At 50.0% G+C, this 25,416-nt stretch overlaps 2 protein-coding genes across 6 annotated transcripts in view; one reads left to right on the top strand and one right to left on the bottom strand.

Annotated features, from left to right (window-relative positions):
- Positions 1 to 1,936, bottom strand: part of RTEL1 (regulator of telomere elongation helicase 1) — a 45,815-nt gene extending 43,879 nt beyond the window's left edge. For 4 of the 5 annotated variants that reach the window (XM_039563408.1, XM_039563412.1, XM_039563410.1 and 1 more), the window contains exons 1-2: positions 1,891 to 1,936; positions 1,084 to 1,200 (exon numbers count right to left, since the gene is read on the bottom strand). In XM_039563408.1, the coding sequence (XP_039419342.1) occupies positions 1,084 to 1,185 (102 nt within the window). In that variant the 5' untranslated portion in view covers positions 1,186 to 1,200; positions 1,891 to 1,936. Of the gene's footprint in view, positions 1 to 1,083; positions 1,201 to 1,461; positions 1,649 to 1,890 lie in introns of those variants that run through there. The other variant, XM_020583933.2, reaches the window with a different exon arrangement.
- Positions 1,937 to 5,877: 3,941 nt separating this feature from the next.
- Positions 5,878 to 22,183, top strand: STMN3 (stathmin 3). The gene is made up of 5 exons (XM_010396918.3): positions 5,878 to 6,159; positions 15,959 to 16,054; positions 16,403 to 16,578; positions 17,058 to 17,249; positions 17,740 to 22,183. The coding sequence occupies exons 1-5, from the start codon at positions 6,141 to 6,143 to the stop codon at positions 17,797 to 17,799; spliced, it is 543 nt and encodes a 180-aa protein (XP_010395220.1). The 5' UTR covers positions 5,878 to 6,140; the 3' UTR covers positions 17,800 to 22,183.
- Positions 22,184 to 25,416: the final 3,233 nt, after the last annotated feature.

The raw sequence follows: 25,416 nt of genomic DNA, 5'->3' as shown, positions 1-25,416 counted from the left end.
GTGACAATGCTACAAATTGGAAAAAAGCAGCAGCTGAGCTCAAGTGTATAAAGGGAATTTATATAGATAACAAGCTCACGACACTTTGAGTTCAATGAGAGGAGGCACCAAGCAGGTACTGTGATACAGAGGAATGTAGAGCCAGGTGGAAAGCCAAAGTTTCCACAATAAGATTGTTTGGTCCCTCAGGAGAACAGGGGCCATGAATATGTGTCCAGAAAAAAAGATAACTACTGTGAAAAAACATTTTATTATTTTGAAATTCATTCAGTAAAATTATCCTCTCCCAGAGCAAATGGAAAATTATACAAATAGTCCAAATATCAACAAGAAAAGACCAAATCCCTCCTATGAGGAAAGGCTGAGAGAATTGGGATTGTTCAACCTGGAGAACAGAAGGCTTCAGGGTGACCTAATTGGGGCCTTCCAGTACCTGAAGGGAGCCTACAAGAAACACGGAGAGGGACTTTTTACAAGGGCCTGTAGTAACTGCACAAGGAAGAATGGATTCCTACTGACAGAGAGTAGGCTTATATTGGAGATTAGAAAGAAATTCTTCCCTTTGAGGGTGGTGAGGCCCTGGCACAGGTTGCCCAGAGCAGCTGTGGCTGCCCCATCCCTGGAAGTGTTCAAGGCCAAGTTGGACAGGCCTTGGAGCAACCTGGGGTTGTGGAAGGTGTCCCTGCCCATGGCAGGGGGTTGGAACAAGATGAGCTTTAAGATCCCTCCCAGTTCTAACAATTCATGATTCTGTAACTCTGTGGAACCCCAGAGAGCCAAGGACAGATTGAATGAATACCAGCACTGCTTTCTCAGCCTTTCTTCCTTTTCTCAGTTTAGGCAGGAACATCCCGTCTGTATTTCTACTGACTGTCACCTGCCAGCCAGGATTTTAATAACCACAGAGTAAAATAAAAACACATGTAAAAGGCCAGAAAAGATTTGGAAAGGCAGCATACAAAGTGCTTAAAGAAAATCTGAATCGTGACAACCTCTTCTTAGAGAAATCATTTTGTACAATTAGAAAGGACACACAGTTGGGAAATGAACACAATCACCCCTGAGGAGGCAGCAGTCACGCACCTTCTGCAGGCATTCCAGCACCTTGGCCATGTAGGCTTCCTGGCATGGGTAAGGCTGGAAGGGGAAATCCACCGTGATCCCGTTCAGAGTGATCCTGGGCATGGTTCCCTGAGGTGCCTGCAAGGAAGTGAAGACCATGATGACCCTGCTGTCATGGTGATAACATGCCAAGATAGGGCTGAAAGAGACCTAAAAGTTCACCTCATTCAACCCCTGCCATGGGCAGGGACACCTTCCACTATCCCAGGTTGCTCCAAACCCCACCCAACCTGGCCTTGAACACTTCCAGGGATGGGACAGCCACAGCTTCTCTGGGCAACCTGTCCCTGTGCTGTCACCACCCTCATAGAAGAATTTCTTCCCAACATCGCATCTAACCCTGCCCTCTGTCAGGCTGAAGCCATCCCCCCCTGGTCTGCCACTCCAGGCCCTTGCAAAGTGGTTCCCTCCATCTTTCTTGTCGGCTCCATCAGGAACGGGAAGAAGCACTTAGGTCACACCGCTCCGGGACGGGCCGATACCAGCGGCTCTGCAGGAGACTCACGGGTACTTGGGACCCGGTCCCATTACCGGAATCCCGGAACGCACCGCCCACTCCGACCCGTGTTCCTGCAGATCCCTGTGCTCCAGGGTTCCCAGGTCCGGCGTCCCATACTGCTGTACCCCAGTGCTCCCGTGCCCCCGCGTCCCCGTGCCCCCGCGTCCCCGCGCTCCCGCGCTCCCGCGTCCCCGCGCTCCCGCGTCCCCGTGCCCCCGTGTCCCCGCGCTCCCGCGCCCCCGCATTCCCGCGCTCCCGGAGCTCCGCACCTCCCGCCCTCCGTTCGGAATCCCCGCGCCCCTGTCACGTGACACCCCCGCGTTCTGTACGCCACTTCCGGCGCGTGCTCTCGCGAGAACCGCGCCGTTGCCCGGGTAACGGGCCGGGGAGGCGGCGGCCATGGTGGGCCTGAGCCGGTGGGGATCTTGGTGGAGCCCAGGCCGGAGTGTCGGGGAGCGAGCGGGACTGGGGGTTGGTGCCCGTCTCATGAGGGGCCCCGGGAAGGAGCGACGCAAGCCCGGTGGGGTTTTGAGCCCTGCCGGGGTCTGGGGGAAGCGGGTTCCGCTCCCCAGACAGGCCGTGGGTGGTTCAGCCGGACGGTTCCGCAAGGCCGCGTTTCCCGGGGCGGAGGCCGAGGTTCGGCGCCGAAGAGGCAGAATATCGCTGTTCGCTCGCTAAAAGCTGCATATCCAAAGCCTCCTAGCCCTGTCGGAGTCCCCCGCGCCAGGGCCACCCCTGACTGGCGTTTCTCCCCTTTTGAACGGCTCGGGAGCGTGTGATAAGCGATGCCCTTGGCCAGAGTTTGTCTCCAGGGCCCTGCTGGGCTTTGTGCTGGGGTCTGCCACCCTTGGGCAGTGCGGCACGCCGGAGAGGACAGAACACGGCAGGATTCTTTGTGAAACCCTCGGCGTTTGAGGTGGGAGGGTTCTGTGGCTTTTATGTTGAGCCTCGCAGCTCCTGCCGTAGGAACAGTAATGAATTCTGACGGGTCTCTTTTGTTAGGGGTGGATGTGCCGCTCCTTTGTTCCCGGCTTTTCCCTAGCACGGTGCTCCCACCCTTCAGCCCCCTGACAGTGTATCCAGGCACATCAGGAACGGCTTTGTCGGCATTCCAGGTGCTCAGGCCGTGTGATTGTGGTGAACTGCTCTGGATTGATGGATTACCCAGTTTTGTAAGAATCTGGTTTTAATAAATGCACAGGTATGGATTACCTGGATCCCCAAATTTTGTACAACTGTGTTTTATGCAGCTATATGAGAGACAAGGTGGGAAGAAAATAATTTTGTACTCATCTCTGTGGTTTATTGCTGTATCTCATGCTGCCACTGCGTAGATGTAGAACAGGATGTGGCTTCTTTTATTGTAATTTTAAAATGCTTTATTCCTGGCCAGCTGCACAGCTTATTTGTGTGTGGAACAGTTCTGGGGTTAAAAGGAACAGACTTGAAACTATGTAAGTTAAACATTGTGTGATCTGTTGTCTTCCCAAACATGTGGTACCTTCTGTGCCGTGGTTTTGGGTCAGGGGAGCTCATGGGTGTTGCTCTTTTGGTTGCCAGCCTTTAAATTCCTTGAGCTGAACTTCCCTGGATCATAAACTGTCTTTAATTGTAGGAAATGGGCTGGAGAACAGAGCTATTCCTGTGGATCTTCATGTGCTCCACACAACATTTAACAGCTGGTTTTGCTCATGTTTCTGACTGTGAACTCTTTAATGTGGTATCAGTCATGCACGATTAAGCTGCAAAAGAAATTAGTTTGTAAAGATTGTGAAATGAGAGTGTGGGATAACTTCAGGGGAGAATAAAGGTTTAAAACTCCTCATAAATACATGGGATACTGTGTTGTTATTATTTCCTCTAAATACCTCTTTCCTACATCGAAGAACAATATCAATAGTCTATCAGAGGAGATTATTTTGCCTTATTTCAGTGCTGCTGATAGAAGCAGTGTCACCTGCTGGGAGGTGACCAGCCCAAGGCAGGAGTGGGGTGTGAGTCAGCAGGTGCCCGTGTCCAGCAGCAAACATGAGTCAGCACCGGCCGCTCCGCAGCTCCTGGAGGCTGCTCCTCTGCACCAGTGACCTCACCTGACCAGCACTGCAGGCTGCCTCCAGCACTGCTGTCCTTCTAAAAACAGAGCAGAGGAAATGGGTTGTAAGTTTAAAGAGAAAAATGTATTCCTTGTTAAGGTTGCAAAAGAATTGTGGAGCTTTAGTGAAGCTGCAGCATCTGTCGGGATAAAAATGCAATAAATAAAGGTGTTGGTCTCACACTGGATTGTCGTCTTGGTGTTTGTCTCCCTAGGATAAACCCTGAATTCTTATAAAGCAGGAGTTTGGAGAGGGAGGAGAGATTTCAAGACTCTGTCAGGGCAGCACAGAGAGTTGTGTGACAGCTGCTCACCAGCCTGTCCCCACTAGCCCTGTCAGGAGGAACCAGCCTGTCTCCACTTCTCGCTCATTACTGGGTTTTAAGATCTTGGATAAACTATTTTTCATTTTCAAGAAAAAAAACCCAATGTACAAAATAAAAACCTTGGGAAAGATGATCCTTAGCCGCTGTGGGAACATGGCTGAACCACACCAGAGACCCCAGCAAGCGAACACTGGTGCTGTGCAGAAGTGCAAAGTGAATAATGGCCATATTTGCTCAGAGGCTGCTCAGGCAGGATCTCTCTTCTGAGATGAGATCCAGATGCTGCCAGAGGAGCAGGAATCTTCATGACTGGGACAAAAGAGCCTCAAGGGCCATCTATGTGGTTGTCCTGAAGGTTATTTTTCCCCTTTCACACTGAGTAGGGTTAAGTTGCCATTTGTTATCTTTCTGAGTCTAAAACTCTTTTTGCCCTCCAAATTATTTGGTTTCTTTGAATCCTGATAGTCCAGAGCCTTTCAGTACATTTACTGTTGGGGAGTAACAAAATAGGTTTCCACCTTGACCCTCCAAATCATTTTCTCCCCATTTCTCACACAGCGTATTCCAGTGGGACACATGGCCACGACACCTTGAAAGCATTCCACACCCTTTCCTCAATAAAAGGAATAAAATATGTACTGGATTGATGCAAAAAAATCCAGAATGTTGCAAGAGGTAGCCAGCCCCTCTTGGGACTGCTGGGAATATCAAAGCCAGAGTTCATCCTGAACAGAAGGGGGAAATTATTCCAGCAGTCAGGTGCCTGGGATGGCTGCCTTCCTTTGATCATGGCAAAGATGCTTTTGAAACACACACAAGATAACTTGTCAAGTCCTGGAGATTCAATCCAAGGAGAAAGTAGGGAGAGTTGGAACTACAAAACAAGGCGTGGACAGAACAGGGAGCAGTTAAAGGTCATAAAGAAGCTCCTGTTGCAAGCACACATTGAAAATGTGTGGAGAGTGTTAATTTTATTCTGAATTAGACATTTTCTCTATTTTTCTTTTCTTACATGACAGTGTTAGAATAGGACACTGGGAGATGGGGGGAAAAAAAGAAAAATCTCTGTCATTCTAACTGAATTTAGTAGGCAGTGCCTGTGGCTTCTGCCCCTGAGCATGCCAGAGCACTGGCAGGTATTCCAACAACCTGTAGTTCCCTGCAGCAGCTGGAATTTGTTTGGGAGTGTCTGCATTGCAGCATGCTGGGAGATGTGTGGGTTTGGGAGGATTCCTTGCTCCCAAGCGTGTGTGTGATGCTCTAAAAGCACAGAAGCACTGGCCCCTCACAATAGCCACAAATGGAAATGATAAAAATTATAGAAAACAGACAGAAAATTATAAGAAAAGAGGTCCTGATGCCTGGGGTGGGGGAGAAACCCAGAGAATTCTTACTGAAATCAAAAGGCTTCATTCTGCTCTTTCTCCACTACTTTTACGGCAGTTTCCTCCCCAAACTGCAGGTCCTTTAGTGCCTCAGTGTTGGTGTAAAAAAAACCCCTAATCCCATGCCTAAAAACCTATCTGGGATCCCTCCTCCCTTTGCTTTTTGCCTAAAGCTGCTGCAAGATTTGGGGTTTGGGTTTTACACCTCAGCCCAGTCAAGCCAGACCCCTGAGCCAGCCCTGCAGGTGAGGCTGCCTTGGAATGGATGGTTAAAAAAAAAAAAAACAACAAAATCAATTATTTTGCTTAACTCTACTGTCAGCAAGGGAAAAAGCAGTTTAGCCCATCTCGAGCAGACAAGAAAGGGAGGAAGAGGAGGAAAAAATCCTCTTTTGCCAGCGCCCGGCTGGGTGTGTCTCGCCCCCCCCCCCCCCCACCGTGGGGCTGTGTTCCTGGCAGGCAGGCTGCCTGGGAGGGATCTGCCGTCAAAGCCACCCAGGAAAGGAGGCCTGATACGCTCATTAATATTCCGAACTAGTGACCCTTCTTTTTCTTTCCACCCCTCGCCTTTCTCTGGGCGCTCCAGCCTCTCCCCGCCGCGGATGGCTGCAGCCCCCTCCAGCTGAGTCAGTCCTCCCTCCCCGCAGCATTGCAGCACCTCCGCAGCTCCTGCGCTCCTTCCTGCTCCTGCAGCACCGCTCCGCTCCCGCCGCAGCATGGCCAGCACCGTCTCAGGTAGGACTGCCGGCTTCTCGGGGGCTTGACATCAATGCACTTCTAAAACCATCGGGTTATATATATTTTTTTGAAAATCATTATTCTGAAGGTTTGGGTTGGTTTGTTTGTGGGGGTTTTTTTCCCGTGGGTTTCGGGGGAGTTCTGTGCTGAGGAGGCAGCTGGTATGGCAGCATTGTTCCCCTTCCTCCCCCATACACACACCCCTCTGATGCAAGATAGCAGGTGGGCTTTTTATTTTAATATGAATACACGTGTGATAAACTTGCCAATTTAAAGTATTGCTGCCATTTCATTGTGCCATTAGAAGATGCTGCTACGTGCCAATTAAATGTTATTTTTGTAACATCGTAGAGCTTTTTTTCTTTCTTTCCCTAAGAAAATAATTGCATGCTGTGCAGCTGGATGTAAGGAATTCAGAAATTACATTTTGTTTTGTGAAGATCATGTATTGCTTAAATGGGTAATGGAGAGGAAGACATGGGCAAGAGCCAGTAATGCCCTAGAAAATCCCCCAAAGCCAACCAGAAGAACCTGGATGGGGTTTTGTGTATTCTCAGGGCTTCCCAGTCCCAGATTTCTTGCACAGCTCACATTTCTTGGTTAGAAGATGCTACAGGGGAGCGGTCCTCTGATGGCGTTGGGTGAAATGAGATGCTGCAAGGGAAGCCCTTCCTCCCTCCTGCAGCAGTGCCGGGAATCGCAGCGCGGCTGCCCGGGAGCCTGGTGGGGTTTGGCTTCAGGATGGCAGCCCGAGGATGCTGTGCTGCTTCGGTCCAGCTTCCTAAAGACCTGTCTTGCCCTCTTTGACTGGGAAGAAGGGATTCAAGTGGCTGAAACTGGGAGCATGGGTCAAGGAGAAGAAAAGCTTGAAATGGTACAATGAACAGTGGGTGGGTTTAGAGGGTTTTTTTTTCTTTTAGAAAACCAAGTTTTTTCTTGGAATGGCTCTGAATTCTGCATCCCACAAAGAGGGGCTTGGGAGGGGGAAGCGAGATCCTTGAGGGCTGAGCAGGAGCGACAGACAAAAAGGAAGAGCAGGCAGTGCTTTGTGCCCCCCAGGCAGGGAACCAGCCCGCAGGAGACCAGGCAACACTTCTTGCTTCTTTCACCGCCCTTTGCCGAGGTTTCCTGCTGTGCATTTTCTATTCCTTACTCCTTTTAAAAGATCAGTAGAGGCAGGGGGAAGAAGGACAGAGAGATGGAGGGGTGTGTATGGGGGGTGGGGGGAGTGTAAGGGCGCAGCTGATCCTGAGTGTGCTTTGCATGCAATTAAAGATAAAAAGCAGCATTGTAAAAATGTGTTTGCGATAGAATACCTCCAGCTATTGTGTATATTCCTGTGAGTATCCCTGTCTCAATGAACGTCTGCAGCAGTGCACTCTTGGGAGGTGCCACCCATCTCCTGCCTTCCCCACCGAGCAGGATTGGACCTCGTTTGCAGAGTGGGGGTGGGAGGAAAGGCTCAGACTTACCAGCCCTCTAAACCAAGGTTGCATCGAACTTGAGATGGACGAGGTGGTGGATGAAACACATGTAGGCAGAACATGCGATTTCCGCCTGGTGCATTCTCACCCTCCCAACCCACTGCATGCCCACAGCGTATTTCATCCTCCCAAAGATGCAGTTTCACTGTCAAAGAGACTTAAGATCATGAAGAAGCGTGAAATGGGGCTTCCTTGTGACTCAGATCAAGCAGAGAAGCGATTTCAAGGAGTAGGAAGTCATGGAAAGCAGTGCTGTGGCAGGAGGGAAGAGAATAGGGCGCTGCGTGCCAAGGGAGGGTCGGGGCTGAGCCTCGCCCAGCTGCCTTTGCAGGAGCAGCTCCCCATCTCCCCATCGCCTGTAGCACGTACAGCAGCAATGGAGAGTGGCCTGGAAAGGCAGGAGAAAAAGAATAAGGAATCCTTCAATCAAGGAATGAGTCTTGTTGGCTTTCTTCGTTATTTCCTTCTTTATCCTCAGCAAAAGCCGATCCATGCTGAGGGGAGGGCAGCTGCAGTCGTCTGCGGCTGATGCCCGGGGGCTTATCCCCCTTGGGAAGATTTGCTTGGTTTGTTTAAACAAACAACCAAATCCTTGGGATGAAAAGAAACAGGGCTTGTTCCCCCAAGCCTGGCTGCCCTCCCTCTTTTCTCCCTGTCACCTCAGGCGTTTTCTCCCGGCCCCGGGGGCTGCTGTCGGTGCAGGAGCCGCGGGATGGGCGGCACATGCTCAGTGCCGGCTCAGCTGCGGTGCCGGCCCTGCTGCCGGGCAGCCCTTGCGGGGGCAGAGCCCTCGCACCTCCTCCCCGCAGCATCTGCACAAGGCTTTGTGCTTTTGTGCACCGCAGCCCGGGGGTCTGGCTGGGCTCTGCAGGGCTACGGAGCTCCCCCACCATTTGTAGCATCTGGGCTGAATAAAGAGACCTCAGATTATGAAATGATGCGGAAGGTGACATCCCCCCCGGCTTTCTCCGACGCTGGCGTGTCTGAGAAGGTGGAGCCAAGAGGAAACACCAGGTTGTCATTCCTGGCCTCATGACTGGGCATGGTAAATGGGCCTTGGTAGATCCCAAGGTTTTGCCGTCCTGCCATGAAATGTGATAGTTGAGGGACTTCATATAGCTCTGGGTTATCCCCTGATCCCATTTCTGGGTGGTATTGGGGGACACCATATGGTGTTGCCCTGTCCTGACATTTCTACTGCCCAGGCTGGAGAGTCAGAGTCCCTTCTACCAAGCTCTCCATCTCTCTGTGTTCTCAAGAAATCACTATTGTCTTTTTCTTTGACTGTTGAAGAGATCTATGTGGCCTTCAAAAATTATGGTTCTTTTATTAGGAATTCACTTTTACATGCCAAAAGAGCCTATTGTATTATTGTAGGCGTTTATATAGATGTATATTTTTTTTCACCAGTGTCTCCAAACAAGGGATCTAAATAACTGGAAAATACTTGTTCTTTCTAAAATATAAATAATGTCTTGTTTAATGGCACCACGTAGACTCTGGGAAAATGCTTCAGATATCTCAAAAGAGCCCTTTCTTGGAATCTGTCATTGTTGGTTCAGATCTGGTTTAGCAGATGAACACATTCTCCTTCTGCTGAGTAAAAGCTGAGATTTAGCAATCTGATGTGGCAACCAGAAGGCTGCAGAAAAGCCCATTGTGACAGCAGTGTGGGCAGAAGGGGGTTGAATGGGGCTGAGGATTCTTCATGGCAATCCTTGGAGGGACCTGAAGCTCACTCAAACTTCTACACCCCTAAATTAACTGGAAACAACGTGCCTGGCTAATCCCTCCCAGTTGTCTTACTGACATGGGCTTTAGTCTTGCAGGTGTGAGTTATGTTTTAAAAATGAAAGTCTCCTCTCCAGAGGGGAGTTAAACCAATGGGCTGTGATTTAGAAATACAAGAGAGCCAGAGAGCAACCAAAGACCACGTGCATGTGCTGTGGCACTTTGGCACCTCCCAAATGGTGAAGAGCTGCTCAGCACATTTCTGAACAATCCTTTTATTCTTTCAAGGTACTTCTACAAGGTTATTGCCCTACTAGAGAATCTTATCCCCTCTAAATTGTTTATACAAATAATACCACTGTTTAATGGGCAAATACAATAATCCTCAGTTAATGGAAAGGAAACCAAGATCCAAAGAGACCAAATGACTGTCTGTGGTCACAGAGCACATCTGTACCTGACACATCACGGCACTGGGCTCTGTTTTTGACTGTCTCATGGACTGCCACCTCACTAGCTCCCCAGCTCCTTTGTAGCTCTTTGTCTCACCCAAACCTGACTGTCCAAACCTGTGTTTGCCCCAAATGCACACTCTGGGTCAGCTGCTTCCATTTGGTTCCTTCCTCTGCTTTATCAAGCAACTCCAGGCCACGCTTCTCTCCTTCCCAACAGTAACTCCCCCAGCTGCTGCACAGCTTGGGCCCTTCTCTCTTGCTGAGTCCATACAAGAGGAGATTTCCCTGGTTATTTTCCTGGGAGCAGCCCACATGTTCCAGTGCTACAGTTCGAGTGACTTGCTGATGCATTGGCTGTGCACAGCACGGGTTGCTGTGACATTCATGAGCTGCCAATAAAACCTGGGGGGAAGGAGCTGGGTGATTGGAAACTGTTCCTGGGCAGTAGCTCAGCAGATGTCTGACAGAAGGCAGAGCAAACCTCACATCTGCCTGTTCTCATGGATGGTTCCACATGAGCCCATGGTAACTTCTGGGCCTGGAGTCTCGGGGTGTCCCTATACCATCAGTGTGGAGTACAGCTATGGAGCTGACAAAAAACCCCCAAACCCTCCCAAAAAACCAATCAACCAGCCAACCAAAAACCAAACAAAAAACCCACTAGTGTTTTCTGGTTGTGTGAGATCTGCTACTGACCTGTTTGTAGAAACTGGGGAGCAAGTAGGTGGAAGTGCACTAGACTGAAGGTCTGGCCAATATTTTTATGGTACGAGCCATAGAAGGGGAGAATATCTAAAACCTGCTGTACTCTCCAGGCTTATTGAGGACTCTGGTTGCTTTTGTTGCGTGTGTGGCATTGCAATCTGTGCTGGAGGTCTCAGTTCTCTGTCTTTCTGGCTTCTCTACCTTCTGTTTAAGCTTTGGCTTCATTTATAATTGGCCTGTTCCCATTTTTTCATGAGCTAATACTCATTGTGGAAGCAATTCTTACTTCTCCAAAGTTATCTTCACAAACCAAATTATTTTCTTGTAACAACCTTCCTCTGACCTTGCTATCAGACAGAGCACATCCAGTCTCATCCATTTAAGTTTCACATAAATTAGCCTTGCTCTGCCTCTGGTTCACTGTGACTGATGCTGGGTTGGTGTTGTGCCGAGATGGCCTCGCTCTGTTTTTCTGGATGCCGTTAAATACCACCCCAGAACCTGGCTGCAGTTTAGCTTAATGTATTTAGGAAGCAGAGAACAAAACTTTTTAATGAATAATAGGTGTTAAGCCCCACCATCCAGGCGCATCATGAGGAGGAAAATGGATCCCATTGCTCCTGCACCACACCATTCCCAGCTGTTCCTCCATCTCTGGCACCACAAGCACTCGGGGAGCAGCTGGATAATGTCTCCGGGGGCTGACTTTGAGATAAACACTTTACGTGGATCGATGGCGGGCACAGCACTGAGGCAAAGCGGCGGGGATATGGAAATGCAGGATGTTGCCTACAGCACTAGAGGGAGCACAGGAAAGGCGTCGCTGGAGAGAGCTGGGACCACCCTGAGCCTCCTGGTGCCTTGGTGAAGGCTCAGGGCATCTCCCTTCTTTTCTTTGAAAAAGGGAGAAAGTGATTTTTCCCAGGCAGTATGTTCTATTGCCAAAAAAAAAAAAAAAAAAAAAGTAATAATAATAGTAACTATAATAACAATAATAATAATAATAACAATAATAATAATACGCATGGAAAAGTTAGATGAAAAATTTTAATGAAGATTGATTGGCTCATGGGGTGTGGGGTGGAATACAACCAAACCAGAATCAGCCTGTGCTGATTGCAGGGCATAAATGCTCAGAAATGTTGAGGAACTGACTGCACCTTTATGGATTTTAGCTTAATCACTTCTCAGAGATCTCTAAAGCTAACAAAATGCAAGTTCACTCCACTTTACAGGCTGGGACACTGATACATTTTTTGTGTCTTTTACAGTTTATTCACTTCTTGGTTTACACAACTCAGTTATTTTCAATGTTTCACCCCAGTTCTAATAGGACAGCAGTGAAATGTTATGACACAGGGATGAAGACCATACCAGAGTGAATGAATTTGCTGCTGATGCTTCTATTGCAGTGTTTGCCTGAAAAAGAGAAGTAAAATGTCAGTAATTCATACCTGAGTGAGAAGCCTGTTCTAATTCTCTGCCCACCAACGAGGCAGAGCTCTTGCTGCGCCTCTGAGACTGAAGCAATGCTTTGGTATCCAGTCCCTGAGGACCCGAGCCAGACTAATTTATACAGAAATGAAATATTTGCTCAGTGCAAGCTGAGTTTATTTTTACGAAGTTAACAGAAGCAAAAATGCTAATAGATGCTCAAGTAAAAAGTTCAGCATTCCCTGTCTAATTGTTCTTAAAATATGTACATTTGTACACTAGATCCAGCCTTTCTGGGCAGGAACTCCTTGGCCATGTCATATTCTGGCCAACCACTCGTCTTTTCCTGGCTCAAGGGTTTTGTCCACTGGCATAAATATATCCTCAAAACCTTAAATCTATTGCAAATGGGAGTGCAAATAGTTCTGAAACAAGTTTTACTCCTGAGGCTGGCAATCTTTTACCCCTGAGTTTTACGCAGCTGTGATTGAGACAAAGTCTTGCTTCGAGAGGTCTCGGGTTTGCTCTTCACTGACACGGGTTCCTAAAGAGCGACCCAGAGGTTATGGGTCTTTCTTTTAGTTACCAAATCAGAGGATGTAACTCTCCTCACAGGATGCTTTTTCTTGACTTAGCCTGATAAAACAATTATTTGTCATGGAATGTGTCATGGGCACAAGGCCATCACTGTGATGCTTCTGTGTCCTGCAGGTGTAGCTGGTGGCTCTGGAGCACAGGTGTGGGGATTTCAGGGATCAATTTAGTTCTCAGGGCATGGATCAGGGGCTCCTCAGGACATGAGTGACATTGGGGGGCTGGAGTGTGTTCAGAGAAGGGAACAGAGCTGGGGAAGGGTCTGGACCACCAGGAGCACCTGAGGGAGCTGGGGATGGCTCAGCCTGGAGTAAAGGAGGTTCAGGGGGGACCTTCTCACTCTCTACAACTCCCTGACAGGAGGGGGGAGACAGGTGGGGCTCAGCCTCTTCTCCCAATTAACAAGTGACAGGACAAGAGGACGTGGCTCAAGTTGCACCAGGGGAGGTTTAGATTGGACATTAAAGAAAATGTTTTCACTGAAACGGCTGTCAAGCCTGGCACGGGCTGCCCAGGGAACAGGTGGAGTCACCATCCCTGGATGGATTTTAAAGCCATATAGATGGACACCTGGGGACGTGCTTTAGTGGTGGGCTTGGCTGTGCTGGGGGAGCACTTGGACCTGATGATCATGGAGAGCTTTTCCGAGCCGAACAAATCTGTGACGATTCTGTGCTCCTGTGATTCTATAATTCCCTCAGGAGTCAATCCTTGCCCCTCTTCATGCCCGGCCCCGCGGCGGTGCTGAAGGGACAGCTGCCGGCCGGGGTCCGGCGGAGGTGTCGGTCCTGAAGGGACAGCTCCGGGCGGGGAGCGGAGCCCCGGCAGCTCCCGGGGTCCCGGGGGGGGGCTCGGTCCGCTGCCCCCTTCCCGCTGCTGCCCCCGCTCCCGCCCGGCACTGGGGGCCGCTCGGGGCCCTTCGGGACCGTCCCCCGCCGGTCCCCGGGGCCGCGGCAGCTCCAGCCCCCGCCGCCCGGCCCCGTGTGCCGCTAATTGCATCTGACGGCTGGCGCCGGTGTGCAGCTGCAGGCTCCGGGGCGGGGGAAGGACGCCGAGCGCTTCCAGCGCTCACCACAGCCCTGCCGCAGCCCAGGGCCTTTTGTCCTCTTGCTCCTCTTGATTTTAATTGGCAGAGAGGGACGGTCAGCTTGCTCTGCAGGAGGGAAAGCAGGACAGGGGAGATCCCGATGGAATGGGGCCAGCTGTGAAATCCCCACAGCAAACCTCCTGAAAGGCAGGGAATGCAGCATGGAATCATCTGCACACAGCGCCAGTACTGAAGCTCAAGTCACGGAATACAAAGCCCTGTGCTCTGTAACAAGTGCTGTCAGACAATTAAATTGAATTAAATGACGGGGTCAGGGGTGTGGCACATCTGCCTCATGCCTTGGTTTCACCCAGGACCAGACATAATGGTGGAGCAATGACCTTGTTGACTGGTTTGTTTGTATTAAACGATAATGTCTAAATGATAATAAATGATAATGTCTCTCATCTATTCCCAGGGACCGTCTTCAGGGTTCTTGGCAGCACATTAGGAGATGCATTAGCTTACTGCTCCATGCCATGACTTTGGGCCTCTCAGAGGCTCTCCAGAGGTTTTTTTCATTAAGAACAGAATCAAAGATGTCTAGATGCCATTGCTGGTGTAAACTGTTCTATATTTGGGTTACATTTAACAGCAGGAGTGGGCAGGAGGTTCAAATCAGAATGGGGAGCAAGCTAAAAAAGTGTTCACTCAAGATCTGAGCTTCAGGGGTGGTGGTTTAGCAATAGAAGGGTGTTAATTAGAGTGAAGTTCTGCATCTGGGAGGAAAAATAAGTGGAAGCAGGAAGGAGGCCTAGGTTTTCCCACTCAATTAGCTGTGGGAAGGCAAGGAGAATACCTGAAAGATGTTCCTAAGAGCATGTGGTACACAGGATATTACTTTTTTCAGAATTGTTCTGTGTCTAATGCCTCTTCAGATCACAGAGTCCTGGGGATTTCCCTGTCCTGGCCCAGGGGAGGGTCTTGCTCTGAAGGTGGCATTGGCAGCTGAGTTGCAGAGTTGCCTCTGGCTGGAGCACAAAATGAGCTCAGTACAGAGGGGACAAACCAAGGCCAGAAGCACCAGGATGTGTAGGAAATCCAGAGGCAGAGCCAGGGCAGGACAGCAGGATGCCTGTGCCTGTGGCAGAGGCAGGAGGAAGGGCAGCACAAGGACGCTCAGGACGGGTCTGGCAGGACACGCAGCCATGAAGACTCTGTCCCCACGAGCCTGGGTGTCCCCCAAGGAGCCAGCCCAGGACAGAGCCTCACAGGACCCAGGAGGCAGCAGCACCCACTGTGCAGCCCCAGCTGCTGACCTGCCACATAGGAGTGATGCTGTGAGGGTTTCACTGATGTGATAAAGAATGTGACAGCCTGACAGAGCACCTCACTGACTTCAGCTCCTTCTGTTCTGAGGTTCTTTGTCAAGAGTGTGCGAACAGTTCACTGTCTTAAATGTGCTGAACTCCAAAAATTGAAGGTGAAGATTGCCCCAGAAGCAGATTGCTGCAATCTGTGTTGGAGCAGCACTTGTGATCACTGAGGATGCTGTGGTGCATCCTCCAGTCACAGGAACAATGAGCAAACTGGAAGGTTCACAGCAGCAGAGCTCGAAAGGATTGTGTGTTTCCTGTCCTTTGCAGAAGAATTGTTACTGTGGTCACAGACTGTACCAACCTCTGCCTGTGTGGGCTAAGGGGGTGGCAGAATCCACTCTCATCTCCCCTGATCTGCTGCTGCAGGACAGGAGGTTCCTTGTGAAGTTGGGGTCCAGCTCTTCCTCTGGTAGCAGAGCCCCTGAACAGTTTCATCACTCAAATGCCCCTTTTTTCTCCACATTGCTGATCTCCTCTTTCCTCTTCGCCCTCACCTCAGAAATGCTGACTTGTGAAATATTCCCAACTCGCCAGGGCTTGAGCAAGGTTTCCAGGTGTCAGTGGGCATCATTTATCTCAGAGACTGGAAATTGCACTTCCAGTGGAGAAAGGGTGTGAGTAGCTGTCCCAACATATTTAGCTAAACGGGCTGCAGCATCCCAGCTCCTTTGGAGGGAAAATCTTGCACAGAAACTTTTACCTCTAGATGTGTTAAGTCCCCACTGTGTGTGTTCCCATGACATTTGCCACACTGGCAGCTAATTTAGGCTGCTCCAGATCAGACGCTCCTTGGGGACCTTTTGGCAAGCTATGGCAGCATGGGAACATCTCCATAGAGTCTGGTAGCTGCAAACAGGATTTCCTGGCAGCATGGAAAAGCCTCCACAGAGTCTGATAGCTGCAAATGTGATACTTGCTTAATTTCTCCACAAAAAAGAGATGCTGTTGCCATTTGAATCGCTCTCATTACTATTTCATATTTTTCAGCCTACAAGGAGAAAATGAAGGAGCTGTCTCTGCTCTCCCTCATCTGCTCCTGTTTCCACACCCAACCCCATCCCAACACCATCTACCAGTATGGAGGTAGGTAACCTGCTCCCACAGGAGCTCCAACAGTGTTTGGATTATTCTCCCGTAGGCGACATGGGAGCTTGCCAGAGTCAGAGTCTCTCTGCTTCATGCTGGGGTGACATACAAGGTATTAACAGCAATGTGACCTTTCTGTAATTATGCCATGACTTTAAATTAATTGCATTTGCATGGGGGGATGAAGGTGATCACTAATCAAGAAATTCTGGAGATAAAACATAATCACCCAGGTCAGGACATGGGAAAATCTTAATTCCTGTATGAGGAGCTTGATAACCTGAGGTGAACACTCTCCTGAGAGGCAAAGGTTCACAGAATCACTGGTTTTTTTCCCCCACAAAGATATGGAGGTGAAGCAGCTGGATAAGAGGGCATCAGGCCAGAGCTTCGAAGTGATCCTGAAGTCCCCTTCAGATTTATCTCCTGAGAGCCCAATCCTTTCCTCCCCTCCCAAGAAGAAGGATCTGTCCCTGGAGGAGCTCCAGAGGAGGCTGGAGGCTGCAGAAGAGAGGAGGAAGGTAAGGAGATGTCCTGTAAAAGGAGTGACTTTTCTGGTACTGATTGCACCTAACCCTAAAACTCAGCAGGCATAATCTAAAACAGCTGGGAAGAGTGTTCTGACACTTGTAATTCCACTGCAAATTGTCAGGTGAGACATAGGAATCATGGAGCGAGGTTCTGCAGCCTGATTTAGGCAGGGAATTCAACTCCACCATCATCATTGTGTAGATATGGCACTTGAGGACATGGGTTAATGGTGGGCTGGCCAGTGCTGGGGGAACTGTTGGACTCAATGATCTCAGAGGGCTTTTCCAACCTAAATGATTCTATGATAGCAGGAAAAAGGTGTCAAAAGTATCTTCCAAGCAAGAAGATTATGTTATGGGGCGGAAGGGGGTGGCAGAGTGGTTTGAGCAGAGGAGAGAGTCAGAAAGCCTCTCCGGGGAGATGAAGTCTGGAAGAGCCTCTCCAGTGGCCTCACCCCCTCCCTCGGCAGACCCAGGAGGCGCAGGTGCTGAAGCAGCTGGCGGAGAAGAGGGAACACGAGCGGGAGGTGCTGCACAAGGCGCTGGAGGAGAACAACAACTTCAGCCGCCTGGCCGAGGAGAAGCTCAACTACAAGATGGAGCTGAGCAGGGAGATCCGTGAGGCACATCTCGCTGCCTTGAGGGAGCGGCTCCGCGAGAAGGCAAGTGCCACCCCAGGGACAGGGCTGGGGGCTGGGGGTGCTGATCCTCCTGGAAAAACGGGGTCTGGTCCCAGTGTGATGGGTGCAAGGGACAGGGCATTTTCTTGGTGGTGGTTGCTGAGGAGCAGCTCTGCTCCAGAGTAGCGTGAGGAGGGGGGTTATGGCCTTCAAGGTCAGTAGAGAACATAGCCTGGATAATCTTGACAAGAGCAAGTTCAAAGCCACAGCATCAGGCCCACCATGGGCTGTGTGGCCTGAAGGGTTTTGCAGGAGAGAGGAGCCAGGAGTGCGTTCACTGGAGGTTCCATCTCCTCCAGGCTCCCACAGATGATCCTTCACTCCTTGCAGGTGTAACCCCCTGCCCTCAGGGTGTGTTGGCTGGGAAACTGGTCTCTTTTTTTATGTCTGATGCAAATCCTGTGTGCAGGAGGAAAATATTGATCACAGAGCAGGGTGTGTTAGCCTGGTGTCATCTCTCCCATCTTTGCAGGAACTGCACGCAGCCGAAGTCCGCAGGAACAAGGAACAGCGGGAGGAGATCTCTGGATAAAGGGCTTTTCTACACATCTAGCACCTGATTCCTATTAACAAACCAACCAATCGACCAACCAACACATTTTATTTTGTTTGTCTAGATGTGACATTTGGTCCTTCATTCCCCCTCCCCGGTGTTTGTCCCCAGCTACACGCTTCTCTCTGCATCCCGAATCGTCAGTGCTTGTGGGGATTCACAGATCATAGGGACCTCTAAGCAGAATAGCAACTAGTTCACATCAAATAGAGAATCAAATCAGTTGACCAGTCAATCAAACAGCTTCTTTGGAAGGTTTTGTCCTTTTTTAAAAAAAAAAATATTTCTTAAACTCATGTAAAAAAAAAATCCAAACAAAGATATTAATAAATTCAACCAGCAGTGTCACAGAGATACGGATTTCTTATCTGGGGCTTTTCCTCCTCTTGGTGTTTGCTCTGAGCCAAATATCAGTTTCAGAAAAATGGGAAGTAAGTGATCATTTCTGTGTGTGAAGTAAAATAGGGAGCAGCCCCTGTTTGCCCGTGGTAGGAGAGAGGAAGGAGAGGGATGGATGGCTCAGGAGCCGCAGTGTGCAGATCCCCCATCTCTTGGCTGCCTCCAGAGCCAGCCCAGGCAGGCAGTGACCCACAGTCCTCATCTTTGGATGATTTTTGAGAGCCTGTGTGGAAGCAGCTGAGGGGCTCCACCCAAAGCTTGGTGCCAGGTGCCACATCACAGCAAGTCCCTGTCACAGTGGGCACTGCCTGATGCCCTGGTTGGCCACTGAGCTGCCCTCTCCCTGGCTGAGCGGGGACTGAGGTCTTGGCCACTCTGCCCAGGAGAGCCACAGGTGGTGATTGCATTCCCAGCTCCGTGGGAGCCCTGGGAGAGGACCCTCATCCTCTGTGGGCTCCTCAGTGCTCCCACAACACAGGATTCCACTCGGTTAGGAAAGCAAATCCAACAGAGACGGGGCGTGGTTGTGAAACAGCCTTTTAGTGAACAGAATAATCCTTCCCTCTTTCCAGAGATGGATGTGGCTCTTTGGGGCCATCACAGGGCAGATTGCTGGAGACCAAATCCCAGGGCTCTTTGTTGATCTCCACAGAATTCCCAGCTGGATGTGGGAGGGATCCTTCCATGGCCATGGCTTGATGTCAGGGGACTCTGCTCCTAAAAGGAAGGGCTACCTTACTCCCAAACCCCTCCTCCTGGGCTGCGGGGAGGACAGGGCTGTTAAAAAGCTCCTGTGCTGTCAGTGACAAAAGAAAATTAGATATAGGGCAAAGAAGGAAACTGAGGGTTGAATTTCTTAACAGTAGCTAATGATCAGTTAATAGTAGCAGCTGTCTTAGATAAGCATCTGTGTAGAGCGCGGCATCACCGTCAGCATCACCTCATCCATATAGTGACGAGAAATTTTAAAAAGTTTAAAAAAAAAATTTAAAAAGTACTTTAAATGAAATGTTTGTGTGTAAGAAATGGTTGAAACCGTCAAATGTCTGTGTCCCGCGTTGGTGGGATCTGAGAAGGTATCTGCGAGATATTAACCCTGTCCTACTCTCTGTGGTGCTGAGTGTTTGCTTGGTGTGTAATTCTGACCTGGAGCTTGTTGTAAATACTGTTTTTAGTACTATGATTATTATGATTATTATTATCAGAAATGTTGTACTCATGAGCAAGAGTTGAAAACAAGAGAAATGGCCATTCTCACTCTCTCCTGGGGGCTCAGAAGGAGTCAGAGGCTGGGCCAGGCGAAGGCAGGGTGCCAGTGGGATGCTGGACAGAGAGTAGCTGGAAAACGATGGAATTGGGAGCTGGAGGCAGCCGAGTCCTGCAGGCAGGGCGGTGAGAGCGGGGACGGCTGCTCCTCATGCTGGGAGGAGAAGGAAGGGCTGAGAGGAAGAGTAGAGGTGATGCTTCAATTCTAGCACATAGAATTAGTGTTGATCCAAACCTCCCCGTGTGGAGGTTCCAGGTGGTTCCCTGCAACCCTGCTGAAGCTGCAGGATCTGTCAGGTTTAGCATGTGCTGGAAGAGAGATGGTCAGTAACAGGTTGTGCCGGTCAGAGCCGTCCTCCCAAACAGCTCCTGAGTCTCCAGGCTCAATTCCTGCCTGGATCTTCCCTCTCGGTCCCTTGTGCTGCCCCACGCCCCTCTCCTCCCCCTCCCTGGAGCCCAGATGGGTCTCAAGTTGGGACTTATTCTTGCAATAGCTTTTCCTGGCAAAAATTCCCATGGCAAGTGCTGAATGGCCTGGCAGATGGTCCTTGTGCAGGTGTGAGCACTGGGAAACGAATTTTTCTCCTCTCCCTCAGGTTGGTGCAGTGAGGGACAGTGGATATGGCTGGAAAATATGTTACTGCAGGATAAGCTCCTGCACCAGAGGAGCAGGGACGTGCACATTGGTAATGTCAGGTAGCTGCTGCAGAGACACGTTGTGCCAAGGAAACTGCCTCACCTGTGGGGCCGGAGGCTTTACGTGTCGCAGAGCCATGTTTGCCTGGTGCAGATGGATGGAGTAGGGATGTTCAGGAGCTTGTCCAGTGCCACGGGGCACTATCAGGGAAATGTGTGACTGCTTTGGCTGCGTGGTGTTGGCTGGATGAGGAGTGTCCACCCACTGCTCCAAACCCATCGTGGCCAGGAGCTCATGCAGCACTGTGCCCAACCTGCAGCATGTGGCACGAGCCAGGATCATGGTTATTCCATGCCTTTCCATATCCCTTCATGCTATTGGCTGTGTGCAGCTGCATACTTCATGCCTCAATTGAGACTAATTAAGTATCCTCATTAACATCCTTACTGCCCCAGCCTGTGTCATTCCTGGAGCATTCCTACGTACTGTGGTTGTGGACACGGCATGCAAAACCCCACAGTTCTTGGGGTCACCTTCCTTGTGGTGGGGCTTGAGGTCTCCACTGATTCCTGAAGGCGTTTATGAATTGAGTTCTGAACTGACAGTTTTCAGCCCCATTTTTGCAGCAGCATAAGGACATGGGAATGTGCCTTGTAGGGGGAGCATCCTCAGGGCACCCACGGTGTCCCTGCCTGGACCTCGAGTGTGGCAGTGGTGTGAGGGAGGAAAGTCAGGAGGGTGACATCATTATGTGCATGCACAGGCCTTCCAAGAGCCCTTCTGGAGAAGAGCCTCAGATTCGGGCAAGACTGAGGAGCTGAAGCTAAATGAGCTCCCAGCTGGCACCAACAGCCGGGCGATGGGTGAAGCTGTGGGAAGCTGGGACAACCGGCCTCACAGCCCAAATTACAGCTCTGTGCCTGCATTATCCTGTACAGCAGAGCTCAGCTCTGTCTGTAAATAGGCACTTCCAAGGATGCTGGCCCCTCTGACTGCTTCTGGACTGAGCCTTGTCTTATTATTTTGGAGTCATTAAAAAATCTTGCTCTAACCCAGTTGTGGGGTTGTTTTTGAGTTGACCTTCCAGGGCCAGTGGGAGTTGACGATTGCATGCATCCTACCTCGGGGGTAGGTCAGTATTGCTGCTCCCTTTCAAATGTAAACTTCAGCTTGCTTGCTTTAGCTTAGCCCAGCGTGACTCTCTGGCCCTGGCTCTGCAATCCTGTCTCATGGGGTTCATTATATCCCTCCCATGGCATTCCTGTCCCCCTCGCAGTGGCTGTGCACCCGGCTGTGCACACGCGCACAGAAACGCATCCGTGGAAATGATATATGCACATACACTCTGATACCACTTGAAATGAGTCAGGGAATGGCTGTTTACGGTGCTAGAGATTTCTTACTCCCCATGCTAGGGACAAGATGACATAGTAAGACCAATAAACTCCACCTTTGTAGTCAGTTGTCTTCAAGTAAAGCAGCAGAGGCGCACTGGCCCACGCCTACGTGTGGGTGCTCCCTGGTCCCCGGGCTGCAGGGATGCAGGGGACAGCTGGGCATCCTTGCTCTGGCATCTCCTCTGCCTCAGTTTCCCACACCCTTTGACAAGGGGACACAGACGCTCCCTCCCCACGGGGACCGCGGGAGAGCCGATGCCTCCACGTCTCTAAAGTGCTCTGAAATGGAAAGTACCAAAGTACAGAGTTGGGATATGCAGCTGTGTGCCCCGGGAGGAACACCCTGGCCCATGGCTGCAGGAGAGGGTTGGAAGATGACTGTGTGGGCACAGGGCTGAGCTGTCACCCCGGGGCTCAGCACCCTGGCTGTCCTCTGGGCAGGATGTGCTCCTCCTGCCACAGCCGGGGTCACCGTCCCCTGTGCCGGGTGGGGAGCTGGCACAGAGTCATGGAAAGACTTTCCATCCCTAACAGAGCCTTGTCTGGTTCCCTTCGGTCTGCCACGTGCATTTCATTGTCAACTTGAGGTTGTTGTTGTGCAAAAGAAGTGATTATGAAAAAAAATAAAGGAAAAAAAAAGAAATAAAGTTGGTATGAAACCGTATGTGTCCATCTCTCTCCATAAATGGGTTGTTTTAGTTCCAAGGCTTCTCTTTGTATTGTGAGAATACTCATAAACAGCATAAAACACAAAATTGACCTAAAGATTTAACAAAATAGACACTAAGACTCTGAATGCTCAGTGTGTGCTTTTTTACACAGCATAAAAGAGGCAGAAATTGAGAGTTTATCACCATTCTCAGTGGGACAAAGTAATAAATGCTTGAATGAGGGTCCTGCTGCCACCCCCTGTGGCTGGGAGTGAGGGTGTGCAAAGTCCTTACACAGGAAGATCAAAAAAGATATAAGGCAGTTACAAATACAACAAATGCAGTTCTACAAAACACATAAGCTTCTTTATTAAAAACTCCAGCGCTTCCTTCATGAGCTTTTCCTGAGAAAGGATCCAGCTGGGGCTGGACAGAGCGAGAGGGAGCAGGGCTGTAATTCCCAGGGAGGAGGGACCCCAGCCCATGAGACCCTGCATGGCCAATGCTCCAAGTCCCAGCCCTGGGCCAGGTACACAAAAATGTCCTAAAGCTGCAACTGAAAACAAACTGAAAAGTTTGTAATCCACAGGGACATGTGGGGGGATGGTGCCTGGCTGCTTTCCCCGCTGCTGGGGGAAGGATCCTCTACTTGCCTTTTGCAGGGCGCTTTTGCCACCACAAGCAGCACCCAATGTCACTGGCCACTGTCCTCCCTGTCCTTGAAGGGATATTGAGATAGCAGCGCCCTCATGGGCTGTCCCACATCTTGCAATCCCATCAAAATAACCAGTGTGGGAGACTTCCCACAGAACTCAGCAGCACTCAGTGCACAAAGAGACAAACCAAGGGGACGGCAGGGGGGTAAATTTTCATTCCCAGGGCGGTGTTCTGTAAGGGCAGGGAGGACAGTGCCACATCAGTGCCAGGACAGTGCCAGGCGCTATCATGGTGGTGGCAATAGCAGAGCAGCCCATGCCCGATGCTTTTCCCGTGTGTCCTCAGGACGCTGCTGCTCGCACAAACAGGAATTCTATTTTTGCAGCGTGACCTTCCTGATTCTGGAGATAATGACCTGACTGCAAACGCAGCATTGCTCACTTTTCCTCTGAGATTTGATACAGTCAACTTGATGCCATGAAGATTTTTGCCTTTTCTTTTATACCCCTGTTATACCTTTTTACAACTTCTGTATTCCTGGTGCTTTTTCCCTACATTCTTGGACTTGTTTGTCAAGCCGAGAGACTAAACATTTTAGAAGCTTTGTAGCTAGGGATCAGTGTGCCCCAGACCCCAAGGTCCTCTCCAGAACACATTCTGTAAACCAAGATAGAACCATCCAGGGGAAGGTTCCTTGGGGAGAGGGGCTCACTAGAGCCTCTCATTGGGGAATCTTTGATAGATATGCTAATTAGTAAAACCCATAATGTTATACCCAATGTTGGGGGGGGAGACACAGAGACACAGAGAGAGAGACACAGGGATAGACTCGGCGGGGTGCATCTCGATGCATATGACCTGGATGTGTACACCTAAGGATCCTTAAAATAAATACCAAGGTAAAATCCCTTTTCCCCTTCTAACCGTGTATGACTCTTGATTTCAAGACCAGGAAAAGGCATCAAACTAACCCAGGCTCTTCTAAAATATGGATGTACTAAAGTAAACCTCTGCGTTTGTCTTAGGAAAACAGGCACAGTCCTTGCTGCCACACAATTCAAGATATATTGATGAGACTGAGCATGGTCTTTAACCAGTTAATTCAAGACACATCCTTCATCCTTTTTGATCTGAAGGAGAAAACCACAGAGGCATGGGATCTCTTGGGGCAGGATGGGGCGGGAGGATCAGAGGGAATTGTGGAGAGGCTCCCACCACCTTCCAGCCCAGCCCACTGTGCAGCCCTGCAGGGCTGAGTGCTGAAGACACAATACTGAAGGCTTGAACCAGACTGTAGCACCCACAAAAATCATAGAATCAAGGAATGGTTTGGGTTGGAAGGGACCTTAAGGCCCATCTTGTTCCAACCCCCTGCCCCAGGCAGGGACACCTTCCACTACCTCAGGTTGCTCCAAACCCCACCCAACCTGGCCCAGAACACTTTCAGGGATGGGACAGCCACAGCTTCTCTGGGCACCCTGTGCCAAGGGCTCACCACTCTCACAGGAAAGAATTTCTTCCCAATATTCAATATAGCCCTGCCCTCTGTCGGTGCCCCTTGTCCTGTCACTCCACACCCACGTCAAAAAATCCCTTCTGCAAAAATCAAAACCAGGTCAAGAAAGCAGAATTTCTACATAACTCTTGAAGGGATCCCTACAAAGTGCTTGAGCTGTGCCTGAGTAAGGGAAGGGAAGAGAGAAGAGACTCTGCCAAGGTAAATGCAGAGGCTCACCTGGGCAGGCAAAACCCAGAAATTTTGCGGAGTGATTTGGTTTGAAAAATAACAGCTCATCCTTTCTCAGCAGCCTCACTGGCACCATGGCTAGGGCAAGTCTGCCCACTGACAAAGGGGCAGAGCGGGGAGCAGAGCAGGTGCCAGGAGGTGAAATCATCCCATTCTCTGTGCTAGGAAGAGCCCAGGCACCTTCCTGTATCCTGGGATCTGACAGCAAAAGCCAAGTTTTGCTTTCCAAGAGATCACTGCCTGCCAGGAAAACTGGAGTAGGGCAGCATTACTGGGGGTTTGCTGCTTCTTACCGTGTTGATGAGGCTGCTGTTCTTGGGCACTGTCGGGAGATGGTTTTAGTGGAAAAAGGGATCTTTTATCTGTGCTGTCCAACCCCACTGAAGAGCTGAGGATGCAGCTGCCAGGGAAGACACCAGCAGTGGCGCTGGTAGAGAGACAGACAGGCTTCCATGGAAAAGGGAGTCACCATTTCCAGTGGGTGATTTCACCTTGCTGGTTACCGCTGGTTATCTTGGAGAAGGAGAAATACAATTCCTTGTGGAATATCACTTTGATGGTATTAGCCTGCGTAGACTGGTAAGTGAGGGGGAACATGAGGGAAATAGAGGTGGCAGCTGCTTATCAGGCAGGGTTAGTTTGCATGGGGACAAAAAATGGAAAGGAAGAAACTTGGGAAAAAAAAAATTAAATAAACCACCACAAATGTATCAGACAGGATCATTAGAAATTTGTGTAAAAAATACTAAACAGACCAAATGCCACCTGAACACCTGTCAGGAAAAGCCACCCACCCAGTAGCTGTGACAAGCTGACAGAATGGAAACATAGTGAGTGTTTCCA

Source organism: Corvus cornix, chromosome 20, assembly GCF_000738735.6.
Source record: "Corvus cornix cornix isolate S_Up_H32 chromosome 20, ASM73873v5, whole genome shotgun sequence".
Taxonomy (NCBI): Eukaryota; Metazoa; Chordata; class Aves; order Passeriformes; family Corvidae; genus Corvus; species Corvus cornix.
Note: the sequence above shows the minus strand (reverse complement) of the source record. Positions and strands in the feature narration are given on the sequence as shown.